Source organism: Nomascus leucogenys, chromosome 5 (assembly GCF_006542625.1).
Source record: "Nomascus leucogenys isolate Asia chromosome 5, Asia_NLE_v1, whole genome shotgun sequence".
NCBI classification, from domain to species: domain Eukaryota; kingdom Metazoa; phylum Chordata; class Mammalia; order Primates; family Hylobatidae; genus Nomascus; species Nomascus leucogenys.
The window spans coordinates 50881238-50899108 of NC_044385.1; the positions used below are offsets into that span (position 1 = coordinate 50881238).

At 36.3% G+C, this 17871-nt stretch overlaps 1 protein-coding gene across 3 annotated transcripts in view; it reads right to left on the bottom strand.

Annotated features, from left to right (window-relative positions):
* The window catches only part of SYT14 (synaptotagmin 14), a 241003-nt gene that overhangs the window by 208947 nt on the left and 14185 nt on the right, over positions 1-17871 (bottom strand). For all 3 annotated transcript variants that reach the window (XM_003273016.4, XM_003273018.4, XM_030813066.1), the window contains exon 2: positions 17564-17611. In XM_003273016.4, the coding sequence (XP_003273064.1) occupies positions 17564-17611 (48 nt within the window). The remainder of the gene's footprint in view (positions 1-17563; positions 17612-17871) is intronic.

The following is a 17871-nucleotide window of genomic DNA, read 5'->3' on the forward strand; positions in this document are numbered from 1 at the left end:
TGCAAACTATGTATCTGACAAAGGTCTAACATCCAGAATCTATAAGGAATAAACAATTCAACAAACAAAAAACAATCCCATTAAAAAGTGAGCAAAGACATAAACAGAAACTTCTCAAAAGAAGACATACAAGCAGCCAACAAACATGAAAAAATGGTCAATATCACTAATCATGAGAGAAATGAAAATAAGAACCACAATGAGGGCCAGGCACGGTGGCTCAGGCCGGTAATCCCAGTACTTTGGGAGGCCAAGACGGGTGGATCAGGAGATCGAGACCATCCTGGTTAACACGGTGAAACCCCATCTACACTAAAAATACAAAAAATTAGCCCAGTGTGGTGGCACGCACCTGTAGTCCCAGCTACTTGGGAGGCTGAGGAAGGAGAATCACTTGAACCCAGGAGGCGGAGGTTGCAGTGAGCCGAGATCATGCCACTGCACTCCAGCCTGGGCAACAGAGCAAGACTCCATTTCAAAAAAACAGAAAGAAAGAAAAAACAACCCCCAATGAGATACCATTTCACACTAGTCAGAATGGCTATTATTAAAAAGTAAAAAATTAGCAAATGCTGGTAAGGCTGCAGAAAAAGGGGAACACTTATACACTGTTGATGGTAATGTAAATTAGTTTAGCCACCATGGAAAGCAACTCTGAGATTTCTCAGATAACTTGAAACAGAGCTACCATTCGATGCAGCAATCCCATTACCAGGTATCTCCAAAAGAAAATAAATCATTCTCCCAAAAAAGGCATATGCACACATATGTTCACCACAGCATTATTCACAATAGCAAAGACATGGAATCAACCTAGGTGCCCATCAACAGTGGACTGAAGAAAGAAAATGTGTCCATAAATGCCATGGAATACTACACAGCCATAAAAAATAATGAAATCATGTCCTCTACAGCAACATGGATGCAGCTAGAGGCCATTATCCTAAGTGAACTAACACAGAAACAGAACACCAAATACCACATATTCTCACTTATAAGTGGGAGCTAAACACTGGGTACATAGGGACATAAAGACGAGAACAAAAGACACTGGGGACTATAAGAGTTGGGAGGAAGAAAGGGAGGCAATGGTTGAAAAGCTACCTACTGGATACTATGTTCACTACCTGGGTGGTGGCATCAATGGTACCCTAAACCTCACCATCACACAAATTACCCATTTAACAAACCTGCACATGTATCCCCTGAATCTACAATAAATGTTTAAATTTTTTTTTTTTTTAAAAAGGAAATGAGCTACTAAACCATGAAAAGACATGAAGGAATCTTAAATCCATATTACTAAGTAAAAGAACCCAATCTGAAAAGCCTACATACTGTATGTTTCCAACTATATGACATTCTGGAAAAGAAAAAAAAAACTATGGAGACAGTACAAAATTCAGTGGCTGCCAAGGGTTGGGTAGAGGTGGGAAAGGGATGAATATGCAGAGCATAGAGGATTTTTAGGATGATGAAACTACTCCATATGATACTATAATGATGGATACACGTCATTATACATTTGTTAAAACCCTTATACTGCAGAACACCAAGAGTGACCCCTAATGTAAAACTATGAACTCTGGTCAATAGCGATATGTCAGTATAGGACTATGTATAGCACTCAATGTCTATTTTAGAAAACAAGGTCTCAATCAATGACCTAAGATCAGGCTACATTCTGTCATAGTCCCAGTGAACTTATGCATAGATGTAAGCACCTGAGTGTGTTACTGTTTCTTGCCATAGTACAGTCTCACCTGATTGTTTACATACTGAAATAGCTATCATTGCATTATAAATCCCTTTCCTTTTATTCCTCAGTTATATTATAGTTAGTTCAATATACTGATTTTTTTAAAAAATTTAGTGTAGGAGCAGGTAATGTTATCTATGAATTTAATTTCAGAATTCTAGAGTGAGCATTACATGATATGTGCTACTTGACAGAGTTGAAAAACATCTTAAACCAGAAAAAGAAGAGCTAATAAAACCCTAAGTTAGCAGAAGAGAGGAAATAATAAAGATCAGAGGCTGGGCACGGTGGCTCACGCCTGTAATCCCAGCACTTTGGGAGGCTGAGGCGGGTGCATCATGAGGTCAGGAGATCGAGACCATCCTGGCTAACACGGTGAAACCCCGTCTCTACTAAAAAAAATACAAAAAATAAGCTGGGCGCGGTGGCGGGCGCCTGTAGTCCCAGCTACTCGGGAGGCTGAGGCAGGAAAATGGCATGAACCTGGGAGGCGGAGCTTGCAGTGAGCCGAGGTAGCGCCACTGCACTCCGCCCTGGGCAAAAGAGCGAGATGCTGTCTCAAAAAAAAAAAAGATCAGAACAGAAATCAATTAACTAGAAAGCAGACACACAATAGGCAAAATCAATGAAACAAAAACCTGACTCTTTAACACCAAGAAAACCAATAAACTTTTACCTATAATGATCAGTGAAAAAATAGAGATGACAGAAATTATCACTATCAGAAATGAAATAGATTATCTTTATTAGAGTCTACAGATATTAATAGGATAAAAAAGATTATTAACAACTTCAGACAAATAAATCCAACAACTTAGATGAAATGAACAAATTCCCTGAAAGTCAGAAATAATAAAAGCTCACTCAAGAATAAATAGATAACCTAAAGAGGCCTATATATTTTTTTAAAAATTAAGTCTGCAGTTAAAAACCTTCCCATAAAGGTTTATGCCACCAAGGCCTAGGTGGCTTCTCTAGTGAACTGTACCAAACATTTAAGAAAGAAATAATACCAACTATATATAAACTCTCTCACAAAATTCAAGAGAAGGGAATACTTCCCAATTCATTCTCTCAGGCCAGTATCATCCTGATACTAAAACTAGAAAGAGGCATGAAAAGAAAAGAAAATAAACCAGCATACCTACTGACACACGAAAAGTCTTAACAAATTTTTAGCAAATTCAATCTGACAATATAGTAAAAGGATAATCCACCATGAACAAGTGGAATTTATCACATACATGTAAGGTTGGTTTAACATGTGATTCATCATATAAACAAACTAAAAAAAGTTTTAAAATCGTGTGATATCAGTAGATACAGAAAAAGCATTTTCTTGGAAAAATTCCAACAATCATTCCTTCTAAACTTTCAGAAAACTAGGAACAAAAAGGAAGTTCCTTACCCAGGCAAAAACATCTAACATCATACTTACTGGCAAAAGACTGAATGCTCTTCCCTTGAGATCATCCTAAATGCTTTCCCTTGAGATCACCAACAAGGCAAAGATACTCATTCTCACTACTTCTATTTAACATTGTACCAGAAGTTCTAGTCAGTGAAATAAGGCAGGAAAAAGAAAGAAAAGGCATCCAGATAGGAAAGGAAGAAGTAAAACTGTCATTATTCATAGACACGGTCATCTACATAAATATTTCTTTAGAATCTATAAAATAAGCTACTAGAACTAACGAGTGCATTTAGCAAGGTTGCAGCATACAAAATAATGTATAAAACATACTATATTCCTATATAGTATCAATGAACCACTAAAAATGTAAATTTAAAATTTCTATTTACAACATTAAAAAATATGAAATGCTCAGGGATATATCTGATAAAATGTTTAAGACTTATACACTGAAAATTACAAAATATATCTAAAGAAAATTAAAGAAGAACTAAATAGAAATATACACTAGGTTCATGGATTTGTAGACTCAATAATATTAAAATAAATGTCAATTTTCTCCAGCTTATCCACAGGTGTTTTTTTCTAACACAGTCCTGTCCAAAATTCCACCATGCTATTTTGTAGAAATTGATAAACTGAAACTAAAATTCACACAGACATGCAAAGGATCTGGAAGAACGAATGAATCTGAAAACAAATAAAATGTATAGACTTGCACTTCAAGAATCGTTATAAAGCTATAGTAATCAAGACACTTTGGTACTGGCAACAAGGCAAACAAATAGATCAATGGAACAGGATAAAGTTCAAAAATAGGACGGGCGCGGTGGCTCACGCCTGTAATCTCAGCACTTTGGGAGGCCAAGGCAGGCAGATCATGAGATCAAGCGATCGAGACCACCCTGGCCAAGATGGTGAAACCCTGTCTCTACTAAAAATAACAAAATTAGCTGGATGTGGTGGGCACGCACCTGTAGTCCCAGCTACTCGGGAGGCTGAGGCAGAAGAATCATTTGAATCCAGGAGGCGGAGGTTGCAGTGAGCCAAGATGGCGCCACTGTACTCCAGCCTGGCCACAGAGTAAGACCCTATCTTACAAAAAAAAAAAAAAAAAGAAAAAAGAAAACAGTTCAAAAATAAACCGATAAATATATAATCTATTGATTTGATACAAAAGGACAAAGGCATTTCAGGGAAAGGATAGTTTTTTCAAAAAATGAGGCTGAAACAATTAGATATCCATACCAGGTGAACTTTGATATGTATCTCACATCATATATAAAAACTAACTTAAAATGTCTTCCTTAGGGAATGCTTACGGACTGTTGATGGACTGTGAATTAGTTCAGTCCCTGTGGAAAGCAGTCTGGAGATTTCTCAAAGAACTAAAAATAGTACTACCATTCAACCCAGCCATCTCATTACTGGGTATATGCCCAAAGGAAAACAAACTGTTCTACCAAAAAGATACATGCACTTATATGTTTATCCCAGTGCTATTCACAATAGCAAAGACATGGAATCAACTAGGTGCCCATCAACGATTGACTGGATAAAGAAAATGTGGTACATATATGTCATGGAATACTATGCAGCCACAAAAGAGATGAAATCATGTCCTTTGCAGCAATATAGATGTAACTGGAGGCCATCATCCTAAGTGAATTAACAGAGAAACAGAAAATCAAATATCACTTGTTCTCACTGAGTACACACAGGCATAAAGATGGAAACAATAGACACGGGGACTCTAAAAGAGAAGAGAGAGGGACGGGGACAAGGGTTGAATAACTATTGAGTATTCTGTTTACTCTTTGGGTGATGGATCCAACAGAAGCCCAGATTTCAGCATTACACAGTATATTAATATATCCATGTAACAAACATGAACATGTACCTCTTGAGTCTAAAATTTTATTTTAAAATAGACTTTGTCAAAACATGCCCTTCTTTGGCATTGACCTTCTGTACAGAAAAAAAGTGAACATGGCAGACCTGAGACTGCTATCCTTAGAAAAGCCTGCTTATAAGGTTGACCCTTGGCTGGCATCTGGGAACTTGACCCTCAGAGTGGTCCCGGTCAACATTAATTGATAAAAGTAGTTTATTGTGCCTAGACTGTTTGTATAAATACTATGGTTTATGCTGAACTCGTATATTCCTTTGGGAAATCTGCATTTTTTTTTGCAAGCTAGGCAGAGGGTGCTTACATGGCAAGCCCTCAGTGAAAACCTTGGGCTGAGTCTCTAATGGACTTTCCTAGGCAGGAAAATGGTATACATGTTGCTGCATTTTCACTGCTGAGGGAAGTGTGCTCTGTGTGACCCCTCATGACAGGGAGAGAGCACAGGGAAACTCAATTGCATTAGGATTCTTTCTGGGAAAAAGGATTCTTTTGGAATATAAATTGTAGGAGAGGATACTTTATTCCAAAGTTCATCAAAAAATACACATGAGGGAATAACCAGAAAATGTTTAAAATGAACACTAATGCAAGAAACCCTTTTCTACTAGGTAACAAAAGCCTCAATAATAAAAGCAGTGTAATAGTGGTTCCAGAAAACACATACAGATGAATAGAAAGAAAAAAATCTTAACTACAGAAACTGACTGTATTAGTCCATTTTCACACTGCTATAAAGAACTGCCCAAGACTGGATAATTTATAAAGAAAGGAAGTTTAATTGACTCACAGTTCCACATGGCTGGGAAGGCCTCAGGAAACTTATAATCATTGCAGAAGGGGAAGCAGGCACATCTTACACAGCAGCAGGTGGGAGAGAAGGGGAACTGGTGAACTCTTATAAAACCATCAGCTCTCGTGAGAACTCACTCACTAACACAAGAACGGCATGGGAGAACCTGCCCCCATGATCCAATCACCTCCCACCTGGTCCCTCCCTAGACATGTGGGGATAATGGGGATTACAATTCAAGATGAGATTCAAGTGGGGACACAGAGCCAAACCATATCACTGACCCAAGCGTGCATAACAACTTAGCATATGAAAACAGTAGTATTGCAAATTGTCAGGGAAAATGAATTATCCAGTAATTGGTATTGTATAGCTGGCTGATCGGTTAGAGATTAATATAAAGCTGGATCCTTCCCTCACACCTCTGACTGAAATAAATTACAAGTGGATGTAAACACTTACATGTTTAAAGAAGCCCATATTTTACAGTAATTAAAGATGCACTGATGTGAACAACCAATTCTTTGAGGAAATCATCACCAAATCTGTCATTTCATCAGATCCATCACTCTCATTTTGTAGATGTATTTCTTAAAGGTTTGTGTTTATCTAACTGGGTTGAAATGTAGAAAAGATGAGTCATATTTCAGTTGATGTATGAAAACTGTCCTCTGTAGATATTTTTCCTCCTCATGAAAAAGATGACAGGCCAGAATAAATAACCAGAAAATTAATTTTATTGATCAAAAGATCCCAGCCATACATATTTTTACATATATATTTCATTTAGGTAAAATAAATACATAAGCCAAAATTACTTACTATATATCCCATTCCTCTGCCTAAGTCTTAGTATGAAATAGGTTGATAAAACAAGAAAATTTCCCTATTCCCTACTCTCCTTCCAATGGAAAAGACCTTAGGAGAGAGATATCTAAACTAAATTGGCAATGGGACATTTTGTATAATACCTGGACCCTTACCAAAGAAACTATAGTGGATGGTATGTATGACACCAATTCTGTCAGGACCATCTCAGCAATCCATCTCTATTCCTCTTCTCTCAAGAATAAAAAAAGATTTTCTTTTTAACACACACCCTGGGCATCTCAACTACAATGTCTATTCTGAGTAAAAGAATGCCTAGACCACCTCCCTTGAACCAAGGGCCAGGCAGATAAACAACATTCTAGTCTTTCTGTTCCGGTAGCAATAAATGAACTTCTGCTCTGTTTCAATGTGATTTATTAAAGAGTCCATAACTCAACTGAACAATGCAGACGGGTTAGGAAAAACTGAAATAGGCTTTAAATTTCTGAAGTTGGTCCACAGACATCACTCTGTAAACACCTTAGTTTTACACTCGTAAAACTCCAACTCATACAGCCATTAGAGGAAGAAATAAGGGAAGAAGAAAATGACACTTTTAGATGGGTATTTCAGAGAAAAGCAGAACTTAGGGAGGTACAGGATGGGCTCTCATAGTCTTCACCACCCATTTGCTCTCCATTTTTATTTGGATTACTCTAGATTCTTGTACTCCTATGACCTCCATAATATAATCTTTCCCCTTATCTCTTGAACTTCATTCCCCTTCAAAGACTGGGGGTCTGCTTTACTCTTAGTGTATATGTTAATTTATGACAGCCTGAATTTGGAATATAAAACTAAAAATAACAAGCATGAGTCAATGCGGTAGGCTCCCTCCCTCTGGGTGCACATAAACCTCTCATTAAGAAGTTCAAAGAAGCTGAGAATGAATCAAAGAAAATATAGCTCCATGATCTCCACCTTCTACTAAATTGTAAATGAAACTGTCATGTTAATTATAGTAGCTAAAGCCCTATTCTCTGCTACTACTGAGGCTCTATAAATTCACAACCTAATTGAAATTTCTTGAGCCAGGTTAAAGAAAAAAAAAAAGTTTACAGTGTACCCCAACAGGGCAGTTACAAAAATCTATTAGTCTCCTCAATTCAAGAATATCCCTTAGCAGTAGTGTCTAGAAGTCACTGAGCTATATCAAAAAAAAAAAGATACCTGCCCTAAGAACCAGAAAAAATGAAAATGGCGTAAATAAGAGAATCATATTATGACAATATTTTTTAAAATAATTAAAACTAAATTATACAGAGAAAAAGAGCACTTTATTCATTACATACTGTTTAGACACAAGAAAGAAAAGTAAGACAATTATAATTTTTATATAATTTTTAGAATTTCTCATTTTAGAATTTGCATGTTGATCTAACAATAGGAGAAAAATTATTTTACTGGATTTGCACAGAAATTGAAGATGGAGGTCTGCTTATATGCCAACACCCAAAGATTCATGGTCAGAATTTTTCATACTAGGAGCCACTTCCTTGTTCAGAAATCAGCAAACTGTTTCCTACAGACATATGCCATTATTTAAATGAATCATAGAAACATTTTAGAAGGCTAACATTAGTAACTCAGTAGGTAGGTCTCATACGTTCCAAGTCCTGAGTGTCAAACCACTGAAAGAATAAACAATAGTAACAATCAGGTCATGCCTTCCAGAATTCATACAAAAAAAAATACATCTGATTCATCTCTAATAAGAGTCTACAAGTTCCAAGACTGTCCCTACCTTCTTCAGTAAGATAATAATAAAATATGTACATACCAATTTACTGACTACAAAGGGTTTCATACACTTTATTTCATTTGATCCTCAGAGAAGTCTTGTGAGATTAGCACAGATAGCCTTAATAATGTCACCATTTTAGAGAGGGGGAAACTGAGACTCAAAAGAACTTAATGACTTTAGTTACCCAGCCTGGATGAAGCAAATTGGGAAATTTAATCCATATCTCCTTATTTCGTAATCATGTACTCTTTCTACTAAATACTAGCTCTAATAAATACTAGAAAAAAGAAAAGTTACTTTATTGTTCTTCTACTCTGGACAATTAGAACTATAAAAGGCTTGAAAGTCAAGTTTGGTCACTAAGCAAGAAATTTGTACCTATCCCAGCCCCCAAAAGTCAGAGTATAGTTCTACACCTTCACAAATTCTACACGAAAAATTGTCACCTACATTTCAGACACTTTTCTACTATGTTCCCAAAAGAAATAACTAAAACACCACCAAAAGAGGGAAGAGCCCACGATGCACTTGAGGGGGAAGAGAAAGAAAGAACAAATCTGTCTACCCAGCAAAAAGGGAGAATCCGAGGGTGTAGACAGTAAAATATAAACACCTAACTGGATTTCCGTTTGTCCATAAAGTGACATCAGCCAACTCAAAGGAAAAGAACAGCACATGCAGAAACATTCCCTTAATTGCCATAAGTTTGGAAAAGCAGCACCAAGTTCAGCCTCTCCCCTAGCTCTAGTAACTGTAATCTACCTATTGTCTCCAAATTTTCATCTCTCACACCTTGTACTCTCTTGTAAGTGTATTATTCTAATACAGTTGTGTATTAGGATAAGAAACTATCAGAAATGAACAGATACAGGATATCTATTGTAGCCCCATAATTTGTAAACCTACCACTGCCATGCACATCCTATCTCAACAATCATACAAGCCTTTGCTCTCAGATGAGTTACAATTACTCACTTTAAGATGTTAATTGATGAGGTTTAAGTTATTATTTCGGATCATATTTGAAAGAAATTGTAAAAGTCACCTAGACTAGTGATGAGCAGCATTCAAAAAACCACAGGTGGCCAACCTAGCTTCAAGACAATCTTTGATTCAAATGGGAGAAAAGACTGGAAAGCTGTTTTTTGCTACTATTTCTCAAGTATGCTCAGATATTTATATTTTAGTGGTTTAAGTGATTTCCTTCTAGTCAAGGAAAAACATTGAAGGTAATAAATTTAAACATTCTATACATCTTCCCAATGGATTCAGTAAAGTCATTTTTATTTTCAATGTTTAAAAAAAGGCATATATTTATTTTTCCTAAATTGAAAAAACAAAGTTAACCACCGATCATCTCCTATTCTCTAACCACTACAGAGACTTTTTTCTACAATTTCCAAAAACAGATCATCATTCATACTGGTATATTACATGTTGATTTGTGAATACCCAATAAAGTAATGCCACAAAGATAGATTTAGTATATACAAATGCCAACAGGCCGGGACAATAGAGAGTCCTGTGCCATAAAACTACAAAACACCCATGGGTGCAGGAAATCAACATGGCACATGGATACATATGTAACAAACCTGCACATTGTGCACATGTACCCTAAAACCCTAAAGTATAATAAAAAAATAAATTAAAAAAAATAAATAAAAAAAATAAATAAAAATAAAAAAAAAAAATAAAAACTACAAAACACCCTCCAGGTTATATGACTTGGACATATTAACATATATTAGTACACACATTCACCTGTCTCAGGCATATCATTATTTTAATTTAGGTTCATAAAGACATAAAAAATCTAAAGTAATAAATATCAAAGGAATAGAATTTCAGGTAATGGAAACTTTTGCATAAAAAGAGGAGCTGGTTAAGAACAAAACACACTATGTAAGCAGACGCTTTTTTTATTGAGATAAAACACATATGCCACAACATTCACCAAAGTGCATAATTCAGTGTTCTGTAATATATTCATAGAGTTGTGCAACCACTATCTAATTTCAGAATATTTTCATCACTCCCCAGAAAAACCCATACCTATTAGTAGTAACTACCTATTCTCCCCTCCCCTAGCCCTGGCAACTACTAACCTATGTTCTGTCTCTATAGATTTGTCTATTCCACACATTTCATATGAATGAAATCTTATATATATGATATGTGGCCTTTTGTGTCTGGTTTCTTTCACTGTTTGTCAGTGAAACAATTTTTATGTCTGGTTTCTTTCTCTGTTTGTAAGGTTCATCAATGTTGTAGCTTGTATCAATAATTCATTTCTTCTGGTGGATGAATAATATTCCATTGTGTCAATATGCCACATTTTATTTAATTCATTCATCAGTTGATGGATATTTAGGTTGTTTCCCTTTTGGCTATTAAGAATAACGTTGCCAGGCCAGGTGTGGTGGCTCACGCCTATAATCTTAACACTTCAGGAGGCCAAGGCAGGTGGATTGCCTGAGCTCGGGAGTTTGAGACCAGCCTGGCCAATGTGGTGAAACCCTGTCTCTACTAAAAATACAAAAAATTTGCTGGGTGTGGTGGCACGCACCTGTAGTCCCAGCTACTCAGGAGGCTGAGGCATGAGAATCCCTTGAACCCAGAAGGCAGAGGTTGCAGTGAGCTGAGATCACGCCACTGCACTCCAGCCTGGGTGACAGAGTGAGACTCTGTCTCAAAAAAAAAATTATAAAAAAAATTTAAAAAAAGAATAATCTTGCTGTGAATATTCATCTACAAATTTTTGTATAAACACATGTTTTCAATTTTCTTGGGTATAGGCCTAGGAGTATAATTGCTGGATTATATGGTAACTCTGTTTTTTTTTAGGAACTTTATAATTGTTTTCTAAAGTTGCTGTACCATTTTACATTCCCAGCAATAGGTGGGAGTTCCAATTCCTCCACATCCTCACCAACACTTGTTATTGTCCATTTATAAGATCATGCTTAGTCAAGCAGTTGGAAGAGGATTATAGAGTATCCTTTTAGTTCTATTTTGTTTATTTTCCCGAAGAAGCTGCCAAAGAAATAAAAAGTATAACTAGAAAAGATTAAAAAACTGTTATTATTTGAAGATGATATAACTGTCTCCTGAGAAAACCCAAAATATCTATGGAAATAGTTAAATAGTTTAGCAACATAGCTACATATAACACTAATTTAGAAAAGTTAATTGCATTTCTCTTAACAAATTTCATTTAGTATAGCAACAAAAAATATAAGGTATCTAAACATAAATCTAAAAAAAATGCAAGATCATTATAGAGGAATTTTCAAAACCTTATTGAAAGGCATTAAACAAATGCAAAGATACACCACGTTCAAGAATAAGAAATCTCAGTATTTTAAAGATATCGTCTCCACATAGATCTAGAGATGCAATGTAATTCCTATTAAAATTCCAAAAAGGCTTTTTAAGGAACTTGACAAGCTGATTCTAAACTTTATATGGAAAATCAAAGGCCCAGAAGTAGTTACTACATTACTGAAGAAGAAAAATAAGAAGAATTTGTCCTAATAGATAACAAGAATCACAACACTTTAATAATTAAGATAGTGACACACTGTTAGGGAATAGGTAAATTGATTAATGGAACAGAAATAGACCACCTTGATAAAAACTCGACAGAGGTAGCAGAGGTGGCACTGCCTATCAGTGGGAAATGTTTGGAATACTTAGTAAATTGTGCTGGAACTACTATTTAACCATTAAAAGAATGAAATTAGGTTCTTAACCATATAAAAAATCAATTTCAGATGGATTAATAACATAAATATAAAAAGCAAGACTAAGCCTCGTGAAGTAACAGAATTGCTATGATCTTAGGGGTAAGGAAGGATTTCCCCAAAACATCTCAAAAAGCACTAGAAAGACAGTGAGAAAGAAAGAAGGAGGGGGAGAAAGAGAAAAGAATGAAAAGAAAAAATATTAAGAAGTTAGACTAAATTAACATTAAAATTTTTGTTCATGAACATACCATAGACATTTCTGAGTATCTGAAAAAAATGCAATCTGCCTAACTCCGTGTCTCCCAGTTTTACCTCCCCAAAACTGGACACAACAAGAAGGAAAAAGTAAATCTACAAAACAAGAAGGAAAAAATCTACAGGCTGGGCAGGGTGGTTCATGCCTGTAATCCCAGCACTTTGGGAGGCTGAGGTGGGTAGACCACCTGAAGTGGGGAGTTCAAGACAAGCCTGGCCAACATGGTGAAACCCAGTCTCTACTAAAAATACAAAAATTAGCCGGGCATGGTGGTGCATGCCTGTAATCCCAGCTACTTGGGAGGCTGAGGCAGGAGAATCGCCTGAACGCAGGAGGTGGAGATTGCAGCGAGCCAAGATCGCGCCATTGCACTCCAGCCTGGGTGACAAGAGTGAGACTGACTCAAAAAAAAAAAAAAAAAGGTAAAGCTACATAAAAACTATATCCTCAGAATAATCTGAATACAGAGAATGCTTATATCTCAAACACGAGTAAAAACAGAAAACTTACCAAATCATAAGGTGCAATCTCTCGTGCTCCCACCCCACCCAAACAAAACGGAAAGGCTTTGGTGTAAACAAAGGAAGAGAAAAACTACCAGAGAGAAAGAAGAGAGAAGGGGGCTAAAGTTAGAAAGGAAAGTCCATGTTAAATCTGAAAATACTAACAACGGCACTAACAAAACTGAGTAGATGACAGCACAGCCTACAGGGAAGGAACTCTGAAAGTACGTCTGAGTTACTTTCAGCATAATTCAGTCAGCATAAGTTAGTTTCAAGCATAACTTAACAGGGTAGTTAGGCAGTCTTTGTACATAGCTTCTGCAGGAGAAAAAAAGGCAGAAGGGAAAAGGCCCTTCAGCAATTGGGTGGTGAAGGGGAAATGAAAAAAAAAGGGGGGGTAGGGTCCTAAGAGACAATGACAATCACAAAATCAGAGGATTCACAACCCTTCCCCTCCAAAACAAAATACAACAAAACAAAACAACCCTATTACATCTTTCCATATCAATCTCCCCTTCTACCTAGCCTTAAATTTTCTCACTAAAGTCACACCTTTAAGTTATATACCTACCTCTAGAAGAAATTTATCCAGATGGTCACCATTAGCATATATAGAGCATGTAAGACTATGGCAAGGTGAGCACTGTATATTAGGGTAGATTAATTGATAAATGGCAGAATATAGGTTGCTGTACTTCTTGGGCTCACTGTCTCACTAACACTGCCTAGCCTGTTTTGAAGTTACTATAGATGTAGCCCTGTGACTGAATTATTGACATGGTAATCTTAAGGAATGTATTTTGCTTCCAGGCCTATCCCATAAAAATCTCCCACACACAATCTTCCTTTCCCCCCTTTTTTCCCCACACTCCCTGCTTAATGAAGATGAACATAGTAACCTCCAAAGCCATGTGCTGAAGATGCCAGAGCCACAAGCTAGGAGCCTGGATCCCTAAATCACTGCTGAAGGAGTGCTCTATGGCAACTAGAAATACCTGATTTAAACTTCTCAAAAGAGAGAAATAAACCTCTATCCTGTTTGAGTCATTATTTGTTTGGGGTTTGTTCGGTGCAGCAGCTAACGGTACCTTGAGTAATACAATATGTTGACTAATTATTTCCTAGGGAAGCAGAAAAATCTTTTCTAGGGATATATGATATAGAAGACGTATACTTCAATATAGGGGGAAGGGTGGTAGCAGAAGAAAAATAAGAATGATAGAGAAATCAGAGTGGATTCTGAACCATGGTTAATGAGGAGTTGAGATGGGTGCTTACAATTTGAAAGAAGGGATATTTTAAGATGAAAACTATATAAAAAAGGAAATATAATTATGATATAATATGGCTTTACTGCAAACAATATTGATCATAAAAATGTAAGTTCTGAAAACTGACTTAACCAAAATTGAAATACAACTTAGTGAAATGAGATCTGAAGAAATGCATGGGAGGGTAACTTGGTTTCTATTTTCACAGGTCCACAGATAGAAAGGAATTTTGAACCACAATGGATTACACCCAGAGTCTCACCCATACATAATGTAAGTGATTTAAATAATGAGACTTTTGAACTGATGGTATTCAGATGACATTTTGGACTCCGAGTTGATACTATAATGTCTTTGTAGATCAGGGTAAGATACTTTTATTTGAGGTATAATGAGAATCCATAGAAAAATTTCAACAAGCAAAGTGGTTGGCCTGATTTACATTTTTGAAAATCACTAATACTTAGTGAAAGGAGATAAAAATGCAAGTAGGGAAACCAGTTAGAAAACTATGACAGTGATCTAGGCAAAAAACAGAGAACTAGACTACAATGACAGCAGCAGGATGAAAAAAAGAGGATAAATTAAAAAATATACTTTGCAGGTAGAACTGATTGAACTTACTAATAAATTAAATGTGAACAATAATAATGAGGGAAATACAGGATGATTCTTAAGTTAGGAGTTGCGTAACTGGGTAGATAGGGCTATTTATTAGCTGAGATGGAGAAAACTGAGGAAGGTATAGGCTCAGGTAAGAAAATCAAGACTTGCATTTTAAACGTGTCAAGTTGTTATTCTAACAGACATCCAGATAGAAATATCAAGTAACTCATTTGATAAAAGATGAGGGAGCTCAGAGAGCCAAGAACTGGATTTATAAATTTGTGTGGCATTTAAAACAACAGAACTAGACAAAATCAAACAGAGTAAAAGATGGAAAAACAAAGTAAGCCCAGGACCAAACCCCTGGTACATGACATAATCAGAGGTCTGACAGGGGAGAGAGGCTAGCAAAAGAGACAGAAATAGACAAAGAGGTAAAAAGAAGTTGTGATGTCTAGCCGAGTGTGGTGGCTCATGCTGGTAATCCCAGAATATGGGGAGGCCGAGGTGGACAGATCACTTGAGCCACAAGTTCGAGACCAGCCTGGCCAACATGGTGAAACCCTATCTCTACTAAAAATAGAAAAATTAGCCGGGCATGGTGGCATGCGCCTGTAATCCCAGCTACTTGGGAGGCTGAGGCATGAGAATAGCTTGAACCCAGGAGGCAGAGGCTTCAGTGGGCCAAGATCGTACCACTGCATTCCAGCCTGGGAGACAGAGTGAGAATCTGTCTTTAAAAAAAAGAGAGAAAGAAAAAAGGAGGTTGTGATGTCAGAGATGTCATTTCATTAGAATAATCATTGATACTAATTATAATTACTCTACATAACTTTCATATGATCTACTCTATGGTAGTCTAGTATAAAATGCAACAAGCTCTAGCCCAGAGCATTAATTCCAAAAATATTCAAATACTTATGAAATATTCACTGTACTGAATGCTGAGAGGATAAACAGAGATTCAGATACTTTTCCATGTCATGCCTATGGTGTGAATAAATTTTTAAATGCAGAATTAAAATTCTAAAGATAAATGGAAGAGAGTGAAAAAGCTAGACTAATATAGCGAAATCTGGGCAAAGCATACTTTGAGAACTACCTGGATAGGAATAGAGACAGCAATAAAGAACAACAATAAAAAAGCCATGATAAAAAAAGATATATTCACATCATCCTCTATCCTTATCTAATTTTCTCCAATGTAGCTTTCTGTTCCCTTTGTAGCCACGAAAGACCCTCTAAACATTTTCGTTTTCTTACTTCTAGCTGTCTCTATTCTTGTCTTGATTCTCTTTTCACCTGACCACACCTTTAATAGCTTTTGATTCCAACTAATCTTTACTGTGTCTTTGGCTATCCCATCAAATTAAAAGTTTCAAAAAGTTTTAGTGGGACTGGATAATAACTATAAAATTATTTTAAACATTTTTAGTAATTCTGGATTTATATATATAGCAGAAAACTACAAATGTTTATGTAGAGACATAAAACAATGCATACATTTGTCTATCCCCTATCTCCATTTTAGGTAAGAAGCACAAATCAACAATAGTTATAGCATGAGAATCACAATCCTAAATTTGAGATTTCACGAAACTGACTTCAATTTCCTCCTTTGTGATACTAGAGGAAAGGTATATGGAAAAACTATACTTTAATAAAGGAAGATTTTAAATGAACAGCAATTGTATGCAATGACTCACAGATAAACTAGTATGACCATGTCAACAACAGTCACATAAATTAACCTAAAAAGGATTAAAATTTTTTTCAAGTCTAAAGAAGCTAAGGCTTTTCAGAGCTGTTAAAGACTTACTGAAAATATGCTGGCATTTTCCTGCCATGCCTCTCATACCCAGGTATCACAAATAATGACACTGCTCCAAACTTCCTTAAAGTGAAATATTAGGGATGGGAAGAGTGCTGTTAGTTGGCTAGACTCAGGAGGGTCAAGTGAGTCTGAAGGGAGATGCAAGAAAAGAAAGTGCCCCAAGTTTAAAAAGAGACAAGAGTAGTAAATTTATGAGGATTTCTGCCCCTGACCTCCCCAGGAATATCTTTTCTTCCTATCATTTCATAGATTTGTGATTACTTATAAGGAGTTGTGGGGACTCCCAAGGTTCTCCTGATTCTTCCAAATCTAGAGAATACCTGATTCCTTGCCTCCCACCTAGTAACTGAATTACCTTTCCTGGGGCCACTTTGTTGAACCACCCAGTTGTCAGGTGGCTCCTTCTAAGGAAGCATACACAGTTGTTGGTGTCAAAGGATGTTGTGGTCTTTGGATATGTTCCCGATTTGAATTTCAACCAACTCCTCACATCTCTCTGATGGGGTACAGTAATAGAACAGAAGTCAATGGGAGATCAGCATGCACTCAGATTCCAGATTCTGAAAGGGAACAAAAATCAAACCCTCCATTCTTTGCCTCTTCACCATGTCTAACAACCAATATGCTAGAAACCAGGCTTTATCAGCCCATCAAAACTAAATATAAAGCAACAACTCTCAATAATCACATAATAAGTAATATGCACTTTACTAATGCTTAAGTCTATAAGACAAATGTTAATATTTACTAAAATTTACACTTTATAAACACAAATTATCCGCCATCCTACTAAAATCTATTATACACTTTGAAAGTACTCATTTAGTATTTAAGTAGCCATGCAGAGCAATGACTTACCTTTTCTAATACAGATAAGTTCATGTACTCCACAGGTTCTCTCTCCACCTATTAAAAAAAGTTTATGGGAAGTTAAAAACATAGAAAGTAGCATGAATTTGACTGTTACAAAGAATCATTTTAAATTAGCACCTAAAAGTGACCTCAGAAAAAGTTTCCCTAACTCTTCTGTTTATACTTAACTAAATGAATGATAGCCTAATATCAGAATTGTCTGGAACAAGTCAGAAATTAGGTCTTAGGAAGTCTCGGAATGAGACACTTCATTCAAGTATGTGATTTTGAATGGCAAGCTTCTCAACAGCAGA